This window comes from Lissotriton vulgaris, chromosome 2_1 (assembly GCF_964263255.1).
Source record: "Lissotriton vulgaris chromosome 2_1, aLisVul1.2, whole genome shotgun sequence".
NCBI lineage: Eukaryota > Metazoa > Chordata > Amphibia > Caudata > Salamandridae > Lissotriton > Lissotriton vulgaris.
Genome location: NC_141687.1, coordinates 149,532,701 through 149,555,070, shown reverse-complemented (window position 1 = coordinate 149,555,070; position 22,370 = coordinate 149,532,701). Strand labels below are relative to the sequence as shown.

General features: G+C 44.1%; 1 protein-coding gene across 1 annotated transcript in view; it reads left to right on the top strand.

Annotated features, from left to right (window-relative positions):
- The window catches only part of GTF2IRD1 (GTF2I repeat domain containing 1), a 993,687-nt gene that overhangs the window by 932,890 nt on the left and 38,427 nt on the right, over window positions 1–22,370 (top strand). Inside the window, exons 26-27 of the mRNA XM_086954598.1 lie at window positions 5,727–5,764; window positions 22,181–22,320. Coding sequence (XP_086810724.1) covers window positions 5,727–5,764; window positions 22,181–22,320 — 178 coding nt within the window. The remainder of the gene's footprint in view (window positions 1–5,726; window positions 5,765–22,180; window positions 22,321–22,370) is intronic.

The window sequence follows — 22,370 nt, the reverse complement described above, 5'->3', positions numbered from 1 at the left end:
TTGTCTTTCCGCCCATACCTATCCTGCCCAGAGTTCTCAAGAAGATCAAAAAAGACTCGCCCCAAGTCATTTTTCTGGCTTCAGCCTGGGCACGGACAGTTTGATATCCCGAGCTATTGAGCATATCCATCGGTCCTCTGATCAGTCTACCCGTTCGGGAGTATCTTCTGTCGCAGCAACAGGGTGAGGGTGCTTCACCCAACCCATGCAACTCTTTGCCTTCTTGTCTGGAGATTTAAACGCAGCAGTTGGCAGCTTTTCACCTTCCTCCTAAATCTGTGACATTATCATGGAAGCCAGGCATTCCTCTACTAAGACGGTATACTCCTGCTGGCGGCAATAAGTGTTGGCATGGTGTTCAGAAAAACACATTGAACCCCTTTCTGCCCCCTTTTCTGGTCCATCTTTTTATTCTTTCTTTTGCGCGACAGGGTTCTGCTCTGGGCCCATTCAAGGGCTATTTCTGCTATCTCTGCTTTTTTGCGGTTGCCTGATAAACGATCCCTTTTCAAATCCCCTGTTGTAAATAAATTCTTAAAAGGTCTTCAGCATATGTTCCCTCCTTTACCATTTAGCATGCCTCAGTGGGATCTGAATGTTGTGTTGACATTTCATATGTGTGTTCCCTTCATAATTGCCCCTCAGGCTCGTTACTTCCAAAACATCCTTCTTTGTGGCGATAACATCTGCCTGGACGGCAGTGAACTTCAAGCCTTGTCATCTAAGTTTCCCTACCTCACTATCTATCCTGACAAACTGGTGCTTTGCGCAAGCACCTCCTTCCTTCCAAAAGTGGTCATTACATTTTATGTAGGCCAGTCCATCCGCTGGCCTACTTTTTACTCTCCTCCACATAGCTCTAAAGAAGAGGAGCGAATCCCCTGCCTTGACCCAAAAAAAGCATTGTTGTTCTACCTTGACTGCACATGAGATTTCCCGGTGGACGACCAACTCTTTGCGGGGTATGTTGGAGGGAAGAAAGGATGGGCCCTCCATAAGCAGACCATTTCTAGATGGATCGTGTTCTGCATTAAGATCAGCTACGCATTGACCAAAAAGCAACCCTCTGAAGGTTTGCGTGCTCATTCCACCAGAGCCAAAGCTGCAACTGTTGCATTAGCACACAGAGTTCTGGTCCTGGATATCTGCCAGTCAATAATGTGGGCCTCCTTGCACACGTTTACCAAGCACTACTGCCTGGACAGTCAGGTCCGTAGGGGTGGGTATTTTGCCTGTTTGGTCCTGCAGAACTTCTTTGTGTGAAATTGGTCCACAGACCCACCTTCGGAGTGGTATTGCCTGGGTATTTATTATAAGGTAAGGTGTCTGCGGTTTGAGGTCTATAGCAGATGAACAAGTTGCTTACCTTTGGTAACGCCTTATCTGGTAGAGACCCCGTAAGACACAGATTCCTTACTAACCTACCCATCCTCCCTGCTCTCAGAACAGATACCTAGGGACAGGACTTTCCCCTTTCAGGGCCCTTGTATTCCTCAACAGTGGTAAATGTGCTTCTTGGCTCCGCACTTCTGGTGTGGAAAATTAAGAAGTGTAACTGACGTCAGGGCTCCTGTGTGGTAACTGTATAGGCAAATTTCCGAATGTAGTCTGACGCCCGGAGATAGTTCTTTGGCTCGGAATCTGCGGTTAGTTTGGGTCTACCAGATGAGGCATTACTGAAGGTAAGTAACTTGTTGAACAACATATGTATTCCGAGCAGAGCTTGACTCCTCTTCCTCCCAGCTTAAGAAGCCTCTGACGGGTCCAGTAGGCTCTATGAAGTGTAAACAGATGGTTTCTCCTCAGTGGTACAGCCTTAACAATACTCCATAAAGTGCACAGCAATACTTGCCAATAAGATGTAATATCTCTGAAAGCCAGGTCTCTTCTCCAGGGCTCCTCCGTAGGTATTAGAGGGGTTCTCCTTTAACTAAAAGCCAGTATCATTTAGATACTTCTTTACGTTGATAAAGAGGGGCTAATAACTTGTTCTTCATTCGCAACTCTATCCTTGCCCAGGTTAGCAGCCCAACTAGACAGTTGATAGAATTTAAATCTGGACAACCTTTGGTTCTTAAAATTACTAAGGAAGTCCCATGGAAGTAATTTATTGTCTTGCAGTAATTTACCCCATTTCTCTACACCGTCTTCCAAGAGTGGGGCTGACAACCTATCCTTGAGGCACGCAGTGTATCCTGAGAATCCCAGATTGGAGCTTCTGAAAAATAGAATGGAATTCTGAGCAATTTCCTCAGCTGATACCATAATTCACAGGTGGACCTCAAAACCTTCAATTTAACTTTTTTTATGTATTTGGGATGCCCAAATTTAAGGAGAAGCCCTTCCACACCCTGGGTGGCACTTTTAGACATAGCTAGTAGAAGAGGAGGATAACAAGGAGATTCAAAGAGCAAAAACTTTAAACATCTTAGTTTCCTCCACGCAATTCTAACCCCTTTATTGGACCAAAGAAAGCTGTTTATGTCACTCTGTATATCATTTAATGTTTTAGGGCTAAATAGTAGAGGAATTGCATCAAAAATAAAAGTAAATGCCCTGGGGGATGCAGACGATGTGCACATGTTTTTGCAGTGTCCCCAGATCCAGGGCTTCTGGTACCAAATGGGTAAGATGATCTCAGAGGTATTTGGCCAAGAAATTAAGGTAAGCTTGGGCCAAGAAATTAAGGTAAGCTTGGCTTTGGTTATCTTTGGAGTCTGGCCTGAGAAGGGTATTAATAATAAGCTCTCTAAACTTCAGGCCTCACTTTTATTTGTCTTAATTCTCTTGGCCTGAAGAGAAATTTGCTTAAATTGGGTATCTCCCAATCCTCTAAGGTTTTTGGATTGGGTTGCCTCTGTCAAAAGAGTCCATAAATTGGACCTGGAATGTACGACAAAGAAAATAGCGAGATTTTGGGGGGTATGGGAGGATTAGATTAGTAAATTGCATATTTCAACTTCCTAAAAAAAAAAAAAGTCCAATGATTATGAAATAAGTGAGTCCATGGGATGGAGGTTACATTTAAGGAAGGAGAGCATTCTCTTTCCCTATCCAATAACAAGAGTCCTGTGGTCAGCCACTCCAGGAATCCCTGAGGTGAAAAAAGTTTCACAAGGTTGTGTCTCCCCTCTATTTGGACCAGGAGAGTGCTATGGTCTTGCCTTAAGACAACTCACTTATTTATGAAAGAGGACACAAAAAAAACAACATGTGTATTTGTGAAGTTGGTGTTTACCTTGATAGGCATCTTGGCGCTAAAATAACAGATGCCGGTTGTTATCAACAAACTAATTGCCTGGTAGGCGGCCTACAACTAGTGATAACTAGTCACACAGAAAATTAAATTATCCCTTAGTGGCTGCCCTTGAGTAAAGGTTTCACATTCAATTTCACATGCTCTCGTAATAAATAAAGCCCTACACAGGGAAGGCCTTGCTAGCTCTCAGCACGTTGAACTTTGACTGTGATATTTTCAGCACCTTTGTCTAAGTTCTGGTGATAAAATCAAGGGGCGTATCCAACTACTAAATGCTGTCCAACGTCGGATATTGTCTTTATTTAACTTACCACATTATTTCACAACTTTTTGATGGATTTTACCACTGTTAGGTTGTACTGTAGGGTGAATGCAAAACCTTCTAAAAATGCCACATTTACCACCTGTCCCTCCTGCAAGAATCAGTTCTTTATTTGAGGCTCTGGCTTTGAATTTTGGGGTCCGACACTTATGTTTTTTTAACTTAGCAGACATTTCCTGAGAGAAAGAGAGGGAAACCACATTAACAGCAAAGTAGTAGGATGAGAAAGACGGAAAACCCGTCACCAAAGAAGAAAGCAGAAACCTGAAAGGGGTAGGAAGTGACTAGCAGAGGATTAAAGAGGCCTTGGTTGGATTCAGGAACACGCAGCCTTGGTATTCGGCGTTGACATTTAATAGTGAGGCAGTGGGCTTCTGAGCAGGGCTTTGGGCACCGACTCTGGCTATTTTAGTAACTAAGCACTGGGTTTACTGCCTAATTTAGAGTTGGGCCAGTTGTGAAAATACCGAAGCGATAAAAGAGCTGGTTCCTCTGAACTGGTGAATTCACTGCTTCACTTAATTCCCTCTTTTCCTCTAATCCACCAGAGTTATTAGTTATGAGGAGAAGTGAGGGGGGAGAATACTAACTGTGGGTCGTGAGTTGATTTTTGATGCGTCGGGAAAGTCACGGTAGTAAATAAAGATGCCTTTAAATTCTGTGTTTAACTTGTCACATTTGCTGGTGATTCAAGGATAGAGGTGAAATGCCAAGCTGCATTATTCTTTTAACATGTGGAGTGGTGTTTACTTTTCTTTCTCTGACTGCAAAGTGAGAGGAGTTTTAAAGTGAATTATGTGACAATGTAGGATGTTGTTGTTTTCAATACACAACAAAGTGTAAATACATGTAAATGAACTCTATGTATCCAGCAGTAAGTAAAGCAAAAATAAAACACTTTTTTTTGTAATTCTGAATTGTGCTGGAAACAGTAGTTTTAGTAGGATCAAAACAAGTCAAGACACTTGGTGATGCACACATGATAAATATTCGCAGAAACCTGATTTCCACACATTATCATTTGTGTGCTATGCAGTGTTATCAGCAAAAGTGGATGTCTGAGTAAATTTACTGGCCATTTAAATACATTTACAGTGGGCTACCGCACAATGTTTTAATTACATTCAAAAATTGCCCTGCTTCATGTCCATGTAAAGTAGGTTCTAAAAAATGTGTTGTGGTTCTAAAAAGGTCTGGAACTACTGCTCCAGGTTATGGGATTTTGGAAACTCAAATGTGGGAATCTGTGTTTCCGTGCTGTTTTCAGCATGTTTTTGTCCGCTATCCACCAGGATCCAAGTTCTCCCAGTGAAATAATCCACATCTGTGGAGTTACTGTGGATCTTGTAATGTTGATTTAAATTCTTCCTCCCAGAATTGGCCACATCGGGATTGCAAGAGGCCCCCCAGAGAGACACTAATAGTGGCTGACCTGCCACTTTGGCAGACTGCCACGAAAAGGGTAGCATGCTTTCACGAAAAGTGTCTATAACATTCGAGGAAACACCTCCTCAGCGTGTTTTGGAAATCTGGTTTCTTTGCATTGATAATGTAACTCGATTTAGGGGCTACATTTACAGTAGTAGAAAGTCGACAAAGACATTAACGAATTTTCCATTGGAGATCCCGCCTCTCTAAGTAGTTGCTTTATTAGCAGTTACTGGCATTTTGACGGATATTCCCAGAAATTCCCCGACAATACTTCAAAATTTAGCATATTATTTTCTGCCCATGGCAAAGGACGGACATCACCATAGTGTTATGAAAATCCCATCACAAAAAATTTTACTTCATATAGGTTTAGGCAGAAACTACTTTAAAAGCCAGCAGATGTCTCTTCCCGTTCCACCATTTAACCTAATTAAAGATGCATTATTATGACTAGATACATCAGAAATTGCACTAAAGAAGTGCGTTTCAAACGCTGTGGTTCTGTTCCTGTGCTTGAAACACACTTACCTTTCGTTTCTTTTCTGCAGCTGCAGCTGGTTGCAAGTCTCTGGGGCTGCCATAGAACATGTGTTTATCTTTCAGGCATATTAGAAAAGCTAGTATTGGAGCTTACTAAAAAAAAACTAACTTATCACTGTACTGCAATAGATCTGTGAGGTGCTTCGACTGATTTTCTTTGAATTTCTTTCACAGGCCATATTCAGAAATTTATAATGATTCACCACAGACACGTAAGTTGATATCTTTGAACTTTGTAAAAAGATTAACTAAACAGGTTTTACGTTTTGGCAATATAGAAATGAGGAATCCAATACAAAGTACTGTGTAGGCGAGAGAAAACTTTCCTCATGTTGAAAGATTTGACTCTGTGACGAAAAATATACGATGTAGTATGATGAAATGTTTTCGGGTCTTTTACAGAAGTGCTTATATGGTGATGCTAATAAAATACCACACAAGCCTAGGCTCTAATTCTATTTATGTAGTTATATTTTGCTATAGCACTACTGTATTAAGCGGAATTAGATCACCTTACATATTACATTTGAGGAAATGTGAGATCATATGTGTACAGAGAAGCAACATAAGTAGAAGTGTTTGACTACCTAGGGAAAGTAATGAAGGGGAGAGTGGAAATCCAACTGTGGGCAAAAACACAGTAGGCAAAAACAGTGAAGGCAACCCTGTCCTATGGCCCGTTGCCAATCTGAGGTTTGAAAACGGAGTGGGGGGAAAGGGAATGATCTCCCATACTGAGGACCTGGTGTCAATCAGAGATAGGGGAAGGGAGCAAGAGAATGCAAACATGACCCTTGATAAAGAGGGGCTGTCTTAATCAGTCTTTAGTAAGCTGATTTCTCTCGAGTGCTTGAAACTCCCATGCCATCCCCTCCTTCTGCCTGTTCGCCCAGTTGCGCCTAGCCGTGCCGTGCCGTGCCTAACCACGCCCCACCAGACCAAGTGCAGAGATCACCGAGGTCACCGATCGCCGAAGCACAGTGTGGTGTGGAGCAAGGAGCGCGGGGAATCAGCGCGGGAGACACGGAGTAAGCCCGTGTTTGACGGACCCTTGCTGCAGGCGGACAAGCGGGATAGCCGTCACAGACCTCCTCCCCAGCCGCGGATAGTGGCGGGGTCGGCGGGGAGGGGCAGAGAGAGACGAGGGGAGCGGGTGCGGGAGCCGTGAGGGAGCCGTGCGAGCAGGGAGACTCGCCGAGTGCGTGGTGCCATTGAGAAGGCAGCCGCTGCAGAGAACGCAGCGGACCGCGAGCTCCCAAGCAGCCCCACCCTGGCAGACTCGGATAATAAGCTGGACCAGCCGAGTCTGTAAGACAGCCCATTGTGAAGCCTCGGAGCCGGAAGCAGGCAACAAAGGGAGCTCCACCCTGGCAGACTCGGATAATAAGCTGGACCAGCCGAGTCTGTAAGACAGCCCATCGTGAAGCCTCGGAGCCGGAAGCAGGCAACAAAGGGAGTGGAATTTACGCCCCAGCCCACAAAAAGAAAGTATAAACAACTTCAGAAAATACCTTTAGAGAAGATGGAGATTTAATCCCGACAGAAATATAAACGGGGCAAGGCAGCAAGGCAGCAGGCGGAAGGCAACTGAGGCAGAACAGAGGTAAGTGAGCATTTTTTTACTAAAAGTAATAATTAAGTGTACCACCTTAGTATAACAGTTTCTGCCTAGGAATGGCACCCAAAAGAGGCCAAAAATTACCGGATGAACATGGAAGGAGTAAATCATTGGAAGGCTCAAAATCCCTGGATGAAAGCCAGGAAAGCCTTGCATCATCTACGGAAAATAATAAAGGGTCACGAAAGAAAAGGAAAGTCAAAAGAGCAACGAAGACTGCCCAGAAGGTAAAAAAAGGAGGTAATCAAACAACCAACAAACAGAAAGAGAACACAGCAGCGTTAAAGTCTATAAAGGAATTCGTAGGCAAACACTATAGAACATTAAATCCAGCAATATCGTCTGTTTTAGATGAAGAAATAGTGGAAATTGGCGGAGAAATTGGTGAAAAATTAGGCTTGCCAGACAAAAACCAGAGACGGTCAAACAAAGGAGATCTCCAGGAAGAAGCCAATCCTGATAACGAGGAAGTCGGTGTGAACCGTAGATCCTTAAACCAGACACTACAGAGCCAAAATCACCAAATCTCGGCGCCTCGCCTATCATCATCACCAAAGATGTTCTCTCTGATGTCAATAGGGACCGAAGACCACAGGGGAAACGATGACCAGAACCTGAGTATCATCTGGGGAGGAGCGCCTGACCAACTCCAACAACATCAACTACGGCAAAAATCCCCAACACAGCAAGAGTGCGTAAGGACAAGCTACCCAGCGATCCCAATCAGAAATACCACACAGGACTCGGTGCTCTCTGAAACTCCTACATCTTCACTGATGGAGTTAATCTTGTTAATGCAGAGAGCTCTCCAAGGAATCCTGGAAGTAACCCTCTCAAACAACGGAGTGATGAAGGCACAGAAACAACATTTAAAGAAAATAGAAGAAGAACTCGGAGAAATAAAGTGCCAATTGCCAAGCAGGGTAATGCCAACAGACACAGTCCTACCAAATGAGGAAAGTGACAGGATAGTATCGGAAGAAGAAAGCTTGGTATTACTCGAAAGGATGCCCAAACCTGCAGAACAAGCAGCAAAGGAGGTAGCAGAACCTGTGAACAACGTGTATATATCAAGAAGACCCATACTGATAAAAAGGCGAGGAGGGTATGTCACACTCAGGACCAGGAACAGGACGGAAAAAACCAGGAAAATGAACCATGCCGGAATGAGAAAAGAGAAGGAAACAAGGAAGGGGAGGGTGGCCCCAGGATTAAATGCCTTAGCCCCAACATTTATAACACAAAGACCTGTACAGGTGGCGGTAAAAACCCCTATGCCCCCTAAAACTGCGAGAGCACCAAAGAAAAAACAATCTCATAGGGAGGCAACTGAGAATCCCCCCTCCACCCGTATGACGAGACAAAGCGTAAGGCTAATGGATGATCGGGCCACTGAACAAAGGAGTATAAGACCACAGATACATGAAGAACTCAATATAAGAAACAAAAGCCGGAAAGAAGGAAGAACAATCACCAGCCATCAGATGAACGAAATAAACATGAACTTATACGAGAGAGATGACAACAAATGGTTATTCCTGGACCTGATACCAGCAGGGAGGAAAGTAAAGCCGATAAGAAATACTAACCCCCCGAATAGGGCACAGGTTTTGTCGGCATTTACAAAATGCGTCAGTCTGAGGGGGATCGGTACAAAAGACCTTCAGCACGTTGGCTTTGTAGAAAACAGGCAGGGTAAGGAAATAACAAAAATCACACTATACTCAGACCTGGTAAAAAGGGCAATCCTGAATGCCACAAAGGAGATAACGCAACAGGGACTAAGGATTATCCCAGAGAGAGATATAAAAACCGTGAAAGATAACAATTTCTTAAAACAACATGCCGGGCTTCAGAAGAGACAAGTGATCCTATACAAAGAAACAAAAGGTGATCGAAGCTCTCTGAACATTGTAATTGAAAATACAGGCAATGACTCCTCATGGGGGAACTGGTCGTCACATAGCACCCCCGCGGAGGAAAGTATTGAAAGGAATACAGTGGCTACAGATGAGGAAGGAGAGCTGAGTGACGTCGAATAGGATAGAGGGGGTTCGCAAGAACTAGGTCTCTTATCTTGGAACATAAATGGGCTAGGCAACGAACAAAAATGGGAATACATAAAGGAATCCATAAATAAAGTAGACATTGCCTGCCTGCAAGAGACCTGGTTATGCGACGATACCCCAACCTTCGACCGTTATGCCCAGATACATCAGCCTGCCATAAAGAAAAATCGTGGGAGGCCCTCTGGGGGTCTGTTGACATTGGTATCAACAAGAGTAATGAGGGAAATAAAACTGTTGAATACAAAATGTAAATGGGTACAATCAAGCAGAATTGAACTCATGACGGTGGATCTAAAATATAAAATGATGATTTTATTGAATGTATACATGCAGTGGGAAAATGGGGAGGAGCATGAAAGGGAAATGAGGTTTTTTAAAGAGGATGTAGACAGTACTTTAGAAAAGTATCCCGCAGACACAATAATGATATTGGGGGACTTCAACCATAAACTAAACCCAAGAAAGGCTGACCTTTATAATATGGAACAGTTAGAGGTATATGGAATAAACCCGGCAAGGTTCCCAGCTGGGGAAATTTCGAAACAAGACCGGGAATTAATACACACCTTAGGAGGCAGGGGTTTTCACTGCGTTAACGGAAGAATAGAGTCAGATACACCTGCAGGAAAAACGTTCATGCAAGGGCAACAGAAATGCCCAATCGACTATATATTCCTGCAGGCCTGGAATTTTCACCAGTTAAGAACCTTCAAGTTAGTTCAAAAAGAGATGAGTGATCACAAACTCCTCCATATAGTAATAACGGGGGGTAGGAAATTACAAAGAGAAACAGTGATTAACCAGGAGGTTGAGTACCCCAAACGAGTGACGACACGTCTAACTGAGGAATATTTGGAAAAATTGAAGGCCACGCAAATAAAAATGGCACCTGTCAATTTTGAGAATAAAAAACTGGAATGGTTTATTGTAAAACTAGAAGAACTGGTTCAATGCCTAAAGATAAAATTAAAAAGGGAAGATCCCAAAAGGGTAAAACAAATAAATTATGGCAAAGGATTCTCTGTAGTATGCCAAAACAAGAAAAGGGAGATAAGAGCAGCACAGAGGAAACAAAAAAAGAACTTTACACAAGAGAGACACGATCACCTGGTAAAATTGAAAAAAGAATTCAAGCAAATGGTACTCTCTATAAAAAGGTTACATAAAGAAAAATGCTGGTTAGAACTATTGGGAGCCATAGAGAATAAAAATCTAAGGCAATTCTGGCAACTAGTAAAGGCAGCAGCCGGAACACCAGAGGGTGAATTAAACTGTGTGGTGAGTGAGGCAGCATGGGATACGTACATAAGGGAATTGTACGGGGCAAGGACTCCCAGACAGGAGATGGAGATTAAAACATGGAAGATATTTCTGAAGACCGCCTTGTCAAATTTAATGAAGAACAAGTTGAGCTCACAATAAAAGAACTTAAGCTAACCCGGGCAGCAGGCCCAGACAATCTGCCTGCAATAATCCTGAAGACCGAGGTTTCATGGTGGGCAAGATTCCTTGCCAATATGTTCCAGGTAGTGCTAAAAGATGGAGTAATGCCTCCAACCTGGAAGGGGGCCATAATTAGGCCGATACACAAGAAAGGGAGCAAAGAGGAGCCAAGAAATTACCGGCTGATTAACCTCCTAGATATTGGAGAGAAAGTGTTTTCTAAAATTGTATTGAAACAACTGAATACATGGGTAGATGAGTGCCAAATAATCCCCACAGAACAGGGTGGATTTAGAGCAGGCCACTCGACAATAGACCACGGGTTTGCTCTATGGGCGATGGCGAGGAAGTCGACGGAACAGAATGGCAAGCTATGCTGCTGTTTCGTCGACTTCAAAGCAGCCTTTGATTCTGTAGATCGGGCCTGCCTATGGGAGACATTAAAGAGGCTAAATATCCCGAAAGATCTCCTGACTATAATAAAAGAACTACAGAGGGAAAACTGGGGGCAAGTAATTAAAGGTACGGGGGGCTCCCTAACTCCTAAAATACCCATATCTAATGGGTTAAGACAAGGCTGCGTGCTGGCCCCCCAGCTTTTCTCTATCTTCTTGTCAGATCTCCCGGCCTATTTGGAGGTGGAGGGCAGTGCCAGTCCAAAAATGGATGGAAACAAGATCCCGTGCCTATTGTATGCGGATGATCTGGTGATAGTAGATCAGACCGAGAGAGGCCTCCAAAGGAAGCTTAATGCCTTTAATACTTACTGTGCTGATAAATTCTTGACTATCAACTTGGATAAAACTAAAACCCTATGTTTCGGGAAAAAGTTAAGCAGATTCAGTTGGTACATAGGTGACCTTAAATTAGAGACAGTAAATGAGTACCGATACTTGGGTATTTGGTTCGATAGGACACTAAATTGGAACACCCATTTGGAAACGCAAAAAGCAAAGGCACTCTCCTCCATATGCGGACTTAAAAGGTTCAATGGGGAATATGGTGAGATGTCACATCGTCCAATGCTTAGAGCCTTTGAGGCAATGATCCCCCCCCAAGTTTTATATGGCGCAGAGATCCTTTATTTGAGCGGTAAGGGATCCTGGGACGTGATAGAGGGAAATTGCATAAAAAGGCTCTTATCACTTCCTCAATCTGCTATGATACAAGCCATCAGAACAGAAATAGGTACAAAGTCCTGGGCGATATTAACCCAGATGGCTGTGATCAGATTCTGGAAGAGATTAGAAGACCCTGAAACAAAAAAAGTGTCATACTGGTGTCGCAAAGAAATTCAGAAAAGCGAGCTAAAATGGGCGAAGTCCAGTAGGGATAAATTGAAGGGAATCTGTATTACACTTGAGTTCGACTTGGACCTGAGCTCATATCAAATCACTAGTACTAAAGGTGATTTGAAGCAAAGAGGGAAAGAAGTCTCGAAAATGCTTGATAGAGGCTATTTAATAAAGAAAAAATCAGTGGTACATATGCTCAATGCGTGGTCCCTTGATAATTGGTTCCCCTATCTTGACAGATTACCCAATCGTGGATACAGGCAAGAGATCCTGAGAATTCGAATTGGGATCAATCCATGGCTAATAAACAGAGACCTTAATTTAAAAATGTTAGATCAGGAAGGTCACTGCAGGTGTAATTTGAGAACTAAGGGAGACCTGTTGCATATCTTGTTAGACTGTTTGACACTCCTAGAACATAGGAAACTTTTGCTGCGTCCAGTCTTTATAAAATATGATGTAAAAACAAGATCACAGGCAGCCAGTCTCTTAACAGAAATCCCCTACATCGATATTGCAATTGCCCTCGGGAAATTCTTAAAGGTGTCCTTGAGTGCGCTGAGAGCCAAAGAATAACATGTAGTACTGTATGGTTTTTAGCAGAATGAAATTGTTCGGAGTAATAAGAATGTGAATAGGTTTTATTAGACAAAATAAGTTTTAAGATAACTGTAAATTTTACTGATTTTTTGTACTTTTGATAATGGTGTGTACAAACTTTTTAAATGGACAAAGTTTTAAAAACAATAAGTCATACTCCATTCTGTGCTATTCTCGTTGCATTGTTTAAAGACTATGGTCACAATAAACATATATTTTGACTTGACTTGACCCTCCTTCTCTTAAATGCAACTTGAAAATATAAGTTTGTAGCTGTTTTTGTAATGACAATGTTCTTAATTGGATAAGCAGGATGTTCTAGATTGTCGCTCCTGCACAAAGACTGATTGCCTAAGGGCTTGGGTTGTTCTGAATTTCGGTATTTATAGTTAAAGAGTGAACTTGATCCTATACTCTCATTCATGCCTCCTAAAAGTTTCAGAAGATCAGCTAGCTAGCTAGGACTATCTGAGTCAGGTGTTTTGATGGTGAGACATTTTATATTGTATCCGAGCCTTTAATGGAAACCAGTGTTGATGGCTCAGAATTGTAAAGATGTGGTTGAATGTATTTTTCTCCGAAATCAGTAATGTGGTGGAGTGAAGTGTAGATTTGATAGGCATCAGATTGCATGCTGGAATGCCTGCTGAAGTGCTGTTGTTTGCTATATTGATACAATATTTGCTCAAGTTCATGGTATACAGTAGCCTATAGAAGTAGTACATTTAAAGGGAGAAATTATACCCATGGGCTAATATTTTATAACGTGTGCCTGGCTGTAGACAATAGTGGCTGCACTTGGTGCACTCAAGAAGTGAGGTGTCCCACTAAACTGTGCCATCTGAGAAGGACTGCCTTGTTGCTTGCTGCCCACTTATATCACATTTAGGACCCATTTCACTGCCTGTGAAGAAGTCACCTCTGGCACCCCATTGGACCTAGCGACCAAACTTAAGATTGTCAATGAAGTACTGCGAATCAGGAAACCCATTCTCCTGTTATTGTCCAATGGTCTGGAACGAGATTCCAGTCCAGCTATGCTAGGGTGCATTCATTCTCATTTTCTGCATGGAGCCAAAAGGTAGACTTAATCACAGGATAAACACATTGAGTCTAGAACATCACTGTTGGTTTCCACCATCCATTCTGTTGTATCCTCTCTCACTGAAGCTCGGCTGCACTAAGTTGCCTAGTATTCGTTTTAAGCGTCAGGCCAGCAGTCTTCTCCTCTAATCTATAAACTATTGCTTTTAATTCAGTAACCCTGGTCTCCCAATTACATCTTTCTCTTGCTCTCCACTACCCACTAAAACCCCCAATACAGAACTTCAGTGCTTTTAAACTGGGTGTCTGCAGTATGTCACATGAGTACATAAATTCATACTTGGAATGTTGGTCAGCAGCGCCCTTCACAGTGCATCTGTCCTCCTGCACACAGCACACCCTGTTTGCTTCTCTGTGATTGTATGATACATGCTTCACTGCCTTTTGTGGAGAGAATAGGATGTCTCTTGCAAGAGAGAGTGCAGTCTTAGACTTTAGACTACCCATTCCTCCAATGCTTCCGCATAAAGGCAGGGATTTGGACCCAGTGGACTCAAAGCACACAGGCTGTCCCTTGTATGTGTCCACAGTGTCATGGCTCTTGTATCCTACGGATGTGCTTGGTGATTAGGAATCTTCTTCCAAACGTTCAACAAGTAAGCATGAATTCCCTTATTGAAAGAGGGATTCCCTCATTAGTGTAAAAATGGTCCCTGTCTTGATTATGACAGAAACCGAATTATCTGGTGTACTTTGGTTTTACTCAAGGCCACAAAGAGCACAGGGTTTATTCTGAAATACCAGCTGGGTTGGCTCAAAGGCTGCGGAAATTTCCTGTTTTCCTCCATGTGATTTGCGGGCACCTGTTCCATGGTATGCCCATCAATCAACACTGTCATAGAAATGCGCAAAGGACCAAAAATGTCAATTTTAATTTGTTAAGCAAATTTAAACTCCGGACTGAGTACCTCAAATGCAAATGTATTCAGTAACAAAAAAACATAATCACAACCAATAGTGATTCGACTTAGAGACAGACTAACTGAACAGTACTAGAGAACAGCAGAGGCTACAGGTGAATACAACTCATGTCCGTGAACATCATACATATAGGTCAAAGGAGTCATAATTTCATTGAGCCTTGAAAAAGCCCAGGCCCACCGACCACGTTGGCGGTGGGGGTTGTCCCCGGTGAAAAGTGTAACCCCCGGGTGAAAAGTGTTGGCTGTACAGTGGTATACAAGATACTCATCATCGTAAGCTGTGAACGCTTAAGCAAGAATGTTGTAATTAATAAAGCTTTGGGGCCTTTTTCATAGTACCTTTAATGATAGAGAAAGCTCACGCCATCGCAATCACAATTGGTTATGATTCTATATAATATTGTTAAATAGAAGACTAGGATAACTTCATGTTTTCGTTAATAACTAGTGTTGAAACTTTGGAATACCAATCAATTTAAATCACGTGAAAGCACTCAATTAACTAAAACATTAGAAGAGTAGGAGGCCCCTTCTTATAAAGAGAGACATATTTTACCAACACTACTGAACCTTCACTTAAGGGTAATACGGGTGGAATAAAGTTGTTCGAGCCTTAAACTCCGGAGCAATAAAAAGAAATGCCTCATTGAAACTGGCTGCCCTGCCACATCCCCTCCCCTAGCACACAGTGGTGACGCAGTAGGGAAGTCTGCAGTAGTATATCAAGCCAGTGGGTCATAATACCAGTAGTTAATATTTATGTATTTAATAACTGATTTAAACAAGCATTTGCAATGCAATAGGTCTCGCATTCGCGAAAGTTTAAGCTATTGGCATTGTTAATGACAATGCCTTTTTTATCTGTTTTGAAAACGAACATATAAATAAATGGCATTATCATTTACAATGCCAATAGCTCAAACTCTAGCAAATGCCAGACCTATTGCATTGGGTGAAGTATTGGGTGAAGTATACTCTTTACTTGCATTCAGAATAGATTTCAATAGGCACTCTTAGTTCTTGAATGCCAGAATGAGAAAGTAAACGTATTTAAGTACCATTCCCACCAAGAATGTGAAGATATTCACATTCGATAAAAAAGCACAAATAAAAACCCAACCTTCAACTGGTTCTAGGAACATGGGACTGAGCATAGGTCATTGCTTGAGTCAATACCCTGTCACCAAGGCCCTCTACACCCTGCTGATGGTGTTAGGGTGCAGGGTGTGAATGTAATATCTGAGGAATGGGGGCTCTCGGATCGGCCCTCCTATTGTTCCCCTCTCCTCCGTCCTGTCCACACCCACCCCCTATGGGCAGGCTGCCAGGCAGGGACAGGTGCTAGGGGTCCACGCAGGAGCTGCGACGGTGTTTATAGTCAGACTGGGCTGCTGCTGATGGCACGAGCGGGGACTGCTCCCTGGTCTTGGACACCCCGCTTCTTCCCAAGGTAGGACATGCATACCCCGATCCTTGCATGTGTGCCACCACCTCCTGTGCAGTCTGCGCACATACCCTGATCTCCTAGTGTGCCAGCCCTATAGGTGGTGTGTGTGCGCTTTGAAGCCCTGTAGAGGCAGTGTTAGCTGCAGGGAGCCCGAACTCCTTGTGTGCTATCCCAATACGCGTTGTGTGCTACGAAGCCCTGTAGAGGCTGCGTGCGCCATTAGGCACCCTTATCATGCGCTAGAGCTGCGCACCCCGGTCCCCGCGTGTTCCTTCCCTACAGGAGCTGTTCGCCTGAAACTCAATGCAGGCTGCTGAACCTCCAGGCACCAGATCTCTAAATGTACCGTCCCTACAGGAGCCTTGCACCTCAACCCCTATATAGGCTGCCTGAGCTACCCAGCACCCAAACACCGAGTAATCCCACAGGAGATGTGAACCCCGAAGCGCTGTACAGGCTGCGCGAGTCCACATTCACCCCCTTTTCCATGTGTGTTATCCCCACAGAAGCGGTGCTCCGCGAACCCTGCACAGCCTGCAGAGCCTTCCCTGCACCCCGATTCTCTCCTGTACTTACCCCTACAGTAGATGTGCGCCTTAAACTGCAAGCACTCCGATTCCTTCCTGTACCACCCCAGCAGTAGATGTGCGCCCCGATCTCAGAGTGCCCTTACTGCCAGGCAGATGTCACACAGTACAAACCTCACCTCTTCTGAACCGTCCCAGAGGGAAGCAATCCCGCGCAGCGGGATGTATCATTCTCCAATGGCCGTCGCACATCGTACACACTCACAGGACCGCAACAAGTTTCAACAAGCCGTATGTTCTTATTGCAGGCCGGATCCCCGGGGCGCCAGTGCGGCACGGAGCGGCCCAGTACGACTCGTACCAGGCGGCTTACCTTCTGCGGCGTGGCCCTGGGAGGTGGGGACACAGTGCGCTGGGGTACGCTTCAGGCGTACGTGGCGTACCTTTGTGCCCTGAAGCGGCGGAGCCGTACTTGAAATCCTCACATGCGGTGCGGCTTCGGGGGCTGAAGAGTGAGGGCTGTACTTTGCAGGGTACAAGCTTGCCGGATCGTGGCGCTTTAAATGTCGTGGCAATGCGGCTCGAACAGGGACGTGTTCGCGTGTGTGTGTCTGTGGCACGAGGCGTGCGTCGCGATCCGATTCCTTCAGCCATGCGGCAGAAGCTCACGTGCGCGACCCAATCCGAAGGCGCGCGTCTGAATCCGCCTCTGCCATAGACAATGCTGCGCGCGTGGCCAGCTCTTGTCTCCCCTCGTTGTCGGCTGAGCCAACAGCTATAGTTCTCTCAGCGAGAGCGCGCTTTTGCGTGCTTTTCGCAGCGAGACCTAAAAACGTTGTTGCTGTACTATGCTTTGAGGCCCATTAGGGTGGTTTATGCTAAAAAACAAAAAAGTGATTTTATTTTTATTATAGTGCCATTACAATATGTATCTGTAGAGACTTCTTGCCTTAGAATTATCTCCAGGCGTCAGACTGAATCATGATATTTTTTGTAAGCGATACCTCTGCGTGATGTTAGGAGGCGTCATTTAGCTCCATGTGACACAGTCTTCCCCTGAAGTGATGTATACTGAGCCTATATAGGCGCCATCACAGCCCGCTGATGACGCCATTTATTTTCTTTCAGCACCAGTGTAGATCTGGAGAGAGCTACTCCCAGTCATTTTTTGACTAGCTTTTCTTCAACCTTTGTCAAACAGTTTTTTTAGATTTGTCTCCTCATTGAAAGCCTTTTTACCCTCCATCCAGGGACGATTAGTGCATGTGTACACACACAACACTACTGTCATGTGGTACTGCAACAAACAGGGAGTGGGGTCGTGGACCCTTTGTCAAGATGCCTCTGGACATGGCTGGAAAATTCCCTTGGTGGTTCAACAACTGGCGGGCTCTCTGAATGCCAGGGCAGACGAAATCAGCCAAAGATGGCTAGTGGATCAAGAATAGAATCTCCATTCCGGAGGTGGTGCAAGGTCTCTTTCAGCAGTGGGGGAGCCTTGGTTAGATCTGTTCGCAACTGCAGAGTACGCGCAATGTCAAACGTTTTACACACTGGAGTTTCTAAGGCATCTTGAGTGGAGCTCAGGCCTCCTGTACGCCTTTCTGGCCATTCCACTCCTGCTCAGAGTTTTTAAGAAGATCAGGAATGACAGGGCCCAGGTCATCATTGTGGCTCCAGACTGGGCTCAGGGAATTCGGTATCGGAGCTGTTGAGTATGGCTATCAGTCCTCCGCTCAGGCTGCTACTGCTGTTACAGTAGCAGGGGAGAGTTCTCCACCCAAAACTGTCAACGCTTCGCCTTCTTACATGGAGATTTAGCGGCGACAGTTGACATCTTTCAAACTCCCACCCAAAGGCTGCAATGTTATCTTGGCAGCCAGGCATCCCTCTATCAAGACAGTATACGCCTGCAGTCGGGGCAAGTTTGTAGTTTTGTTTCGGAAAAACAGGTTGACCCTCTTTCTGCTCCCCTTTCTCAGGTCCTTCTGTTTCTCTTTCTCTTGCCCAGGAGAGCTCTGCTTCATGCACCAAAAATAACTATCTTTCTGCCATCTCAGCCTTTCTGCGGTTGCCAGATCAGCTATTCTTGTACAAATCCCCTGTTGGAAATAGGTTTTTTGAAAGGTCTTCAACACATGTTCACATCTTCATCATTCCTCAGTTGGACCATAATCTAGTGCTCACCTTTCTAATATGCACTCCTTTTGAACCACTGCACAACTGTCCTCTCAGGCTCCTTGTTATCTTATGTTATGTTAAAAGTTTATTTGTAGAGCGCACAGCTACTTAATTGAGTGTCCCGGCGCTGAAGCAGGATGAAGATTCAGCCCGGAGGGGAAGCCAATCTCTGGGGTTTACAGCTGAAACAGGCAAGTTTTTAGAGATTTCCTGAACGCCAGGAGATCCTGAGTTAACCTTAGATCGACTGGTAGATTGTTCCACAACTTAGCTGCTTGCACCTGGAAAGAGCGACCCCTGATACGTACCCGAAAGTATCTGGGGGACCAAGCCAGTTGCAGTGCTGCTGACCTGAGTGCACGGTGTGGATGGTAGAATTGGACTCTTTTTGTAATGAACCCAGCGCCTAAACCATGTAGAGCCTTAAAAGCCTGGACCATGGCTTTAAAATAAATCCTTTTGCGGACAGGGAGCCAATGAAGAGACCAGCTGTGAAGCCATGCGGGCTCTGGGACCCAGCATGAATATGGCTCTAGCTGCGGCGTTCTGAGTCACCTGCAGTGTAGTCAGTAGATACTCAGGCAGCCCCAGATAGAGTATATTCACTTAATCTAACCTGGAGATTATCAATGCCTGGACCACTGTTTTTCTGTGGGTGATGGATAAAACGGGAAGGAACTGCTTCAGCATTTTAAGCAGGCCGAAATGCCTGTATGGAGAGATTTTCATTGAGCTTCACCCCTAGATTTTTCACTGTCTTTACGGGAGATGTGGGGGGGGGAATGTCAGCGGGCCAATAACTGCACCAGAGGTTACTTGGGCGGTGCCCGAAGAAAATACATTGCTTTCAAGCTGATTGTGCTGGAGCCAGGAGAATACTTCTGCTAGACAGCTATTATTCATGTTACCCTTGAAGTCCATGTCTTTGCCGCTAGTAAAGAGCAACTGCGTATCGTCGGTGTACGATACAATTTTTGCGCTGTGGTTCTCAGCCAGAGGTGTGAGGGGTGTCATGTACAGATTGAAGAGGATGGGGTTCAGTGTAGAGCCCTGGGGCACATCCACCTTACCATCAAGACGGCCTTCCTAGTGGCCATAACATCTATATGGACAATCAGTGAGCTCCAGGCTTTGTCGTCTAAGCCTCCCTATCTGAACATCTTCCCAGACAATCTGGTCCTTTGTACCAGAGCTTCCTTTCTTCTAAAGGTGGTCACTCCCTTTCATGTTGGCCAATCCATCAACCTGCTTGTATTTTACACTCCACTGTGTAGGAAGAGGAGTAACACCAGTGACTGAACCCAAAACGAGCGTTGTCGTTCTACTTTGACCACACAAAAGAGTTCCAGGTGGACCCCCAAATCTTCTTGGGGTATGTCAGAGCAAAGAAGGGGTACGCTGTTCAGAAACAGACTATCTCCTGAAGGATTGTACTTTGTATTAAAATCTGCTATGCACTAGCCAAGAAGCAACCCCCTGAGGGTTTCTTGATCATTCCAGCAGAGCTAAGGCTGCGACCACTGCATTAGCATGTTGAGTTCCCATCCTGGCCAGGGTGCAACGTGGGCTTCTCTGCACACGTTCAGCAAGCACTACTGCCTGGACAGTCAGGTTCTTCGGGATGTGTACTTTGACCGTTCGGTCCTGCAGGACTTTTTTGTGTGAAACGGTTTTGAAGACCCAACTCCGGGGAGGTATTACTTAGGTAACAGTTCTAAGGTAGGGAAATCTATGGCTAGAAATCTGTATCAGATAAACAAGTTATTTTCCTTTGGTAACGCCTTATCTGGTAGAGAGTCTTATCTAGCCACATTTCCTTAAGATCCACCCATCCTTGCTCGTCTGCCAACGGATTTCTAGGAAAATAGTTTTTCCCTTTTCAGTACTCCAGCTTTCCAAACCAGTGGTAAGTGTTCTTTGTTGGTCCTCATTCCTGGTTCTGAAAGTCGTGAAAACAAAACTGACTTTAGTGTGCTGGAGTAGCGCCTATATAGATACCGCATACGTCACTACCAATGACGCCATGCGAAGCCAAACAACACCAACAACTGGTGCACAGGAGTACTGCTCACAATAAATTCCATATCCAGTCTGACGCCTGAGTATAATTCTAAAGTAATGAATCTGTGGCTAGATAGAGTCTCTACCAGATAAGGCATTACCAAAGGTTAGTAACTTGTTTTTTATGTCGCCATATAACTTTTTATCGTACAGCACTACACAGCTCAAAGCCTATCTCGAAAACCATGGCAGTATTTTACAAAGATTTCAGATAATTGCTAAAGTTTCAGAGCTGCAGCTAGCCTATCACATTTACAGTTTGCTACTGTACTAGTGGTGTTCTCTAGGTCACACAGCTGCCGCCTCCAGGGCATGAGCCCTTTCAGGAAATATAATGACCTGGGTGGCAAGGCAAATCTATCAGCACTTCTTAATTTTTCCGAAGACAGACTCTCAAGACGAGGCCCTCTCTGCATTAAAAAATTAAACTAGTGTCTGATTTGCAGGAAGCTTTTGCCCAGAGCGCTACGTAAACTTTTTTTTCCTGTCTTGGACCACTGTCGTGTAGCTGGCAGTGCTCTCTAGGAAACAATGGTCATTAGTCATGAAGTCAGAACCACTTATGTACTAGCAACAAGTTACTAACAAAGATATCCATTAAAAAGGGTGGGGGGAGTCAATGGCAGATCTGCCGTCAGAACACCACCCAAAATTCCTGACCTCTGAATGAGTTTGAGGGTGCGTCAGGCATTTGGTACATTAATTTGCAATTTTTTGATGGAAGTTCTATTGTCTCCCACCTTTAAAAGATGCCCATTGTCTAACCAATGGATACTCTGGTCTGCCCATTTACCTTTTTTGCCCACAGGTTTTCATGCGTGTAGGAATGCAGGTCAGGAGGAAAGATGTAGGAAGCTGAGCTTATTGCAGCATGGCTAGAAACATCTTTCTCTAATGAGATTTTATTTTGCTGCTTGAATATCTGCTCAGTTTTTAATAACTGCCTAGAATCCATCTTAAATGTTGATTTAGGATAAACAGTTCCACTTTTCTTTTCTGTTAAAGTAGGAAGTTTGATGTTTTTGTGACGTCTTTGTGACCTACTTATTTGTTGCACTCGGTGACATTGTTATTAAATAAACAGAAGTGAATTAAAAAAAATTGAAGATATTTAGTACCTGTATTAGTCTCTTTTCAAACCGCATTACTTCTAAAGGAAAAGAGCTACTTCAGTTAGAAGAAAAGCAAATTAAAGTTAAAAAATATGACTGTATAATTATGTACCTTTGCTAGTATATATTTTAATATTCTAGCTGAAACTGCAGATTTATTTGCACTATTATTAAGAACGGAAAAAATGTAAACTATACTGAATAGTTATAAATTCATGGAATCTTATTCCTGGTTATTCTTAAAACAGCAAGAGAGCACGACGACGATGTTCCTAGGTTGAAGAGGAAGAGGGTCTCTGAAGGCAACTCTGAATCTTCTACATCATCATCCTCCCCATCATCTTCAAATGTCGAGTCCAGTTCGTCATCAAAGCAGGTTTCTCTTGTGGTAAGGGATGAAAGCATAAACAAATCCAACATGAATGATAATCTGCCATC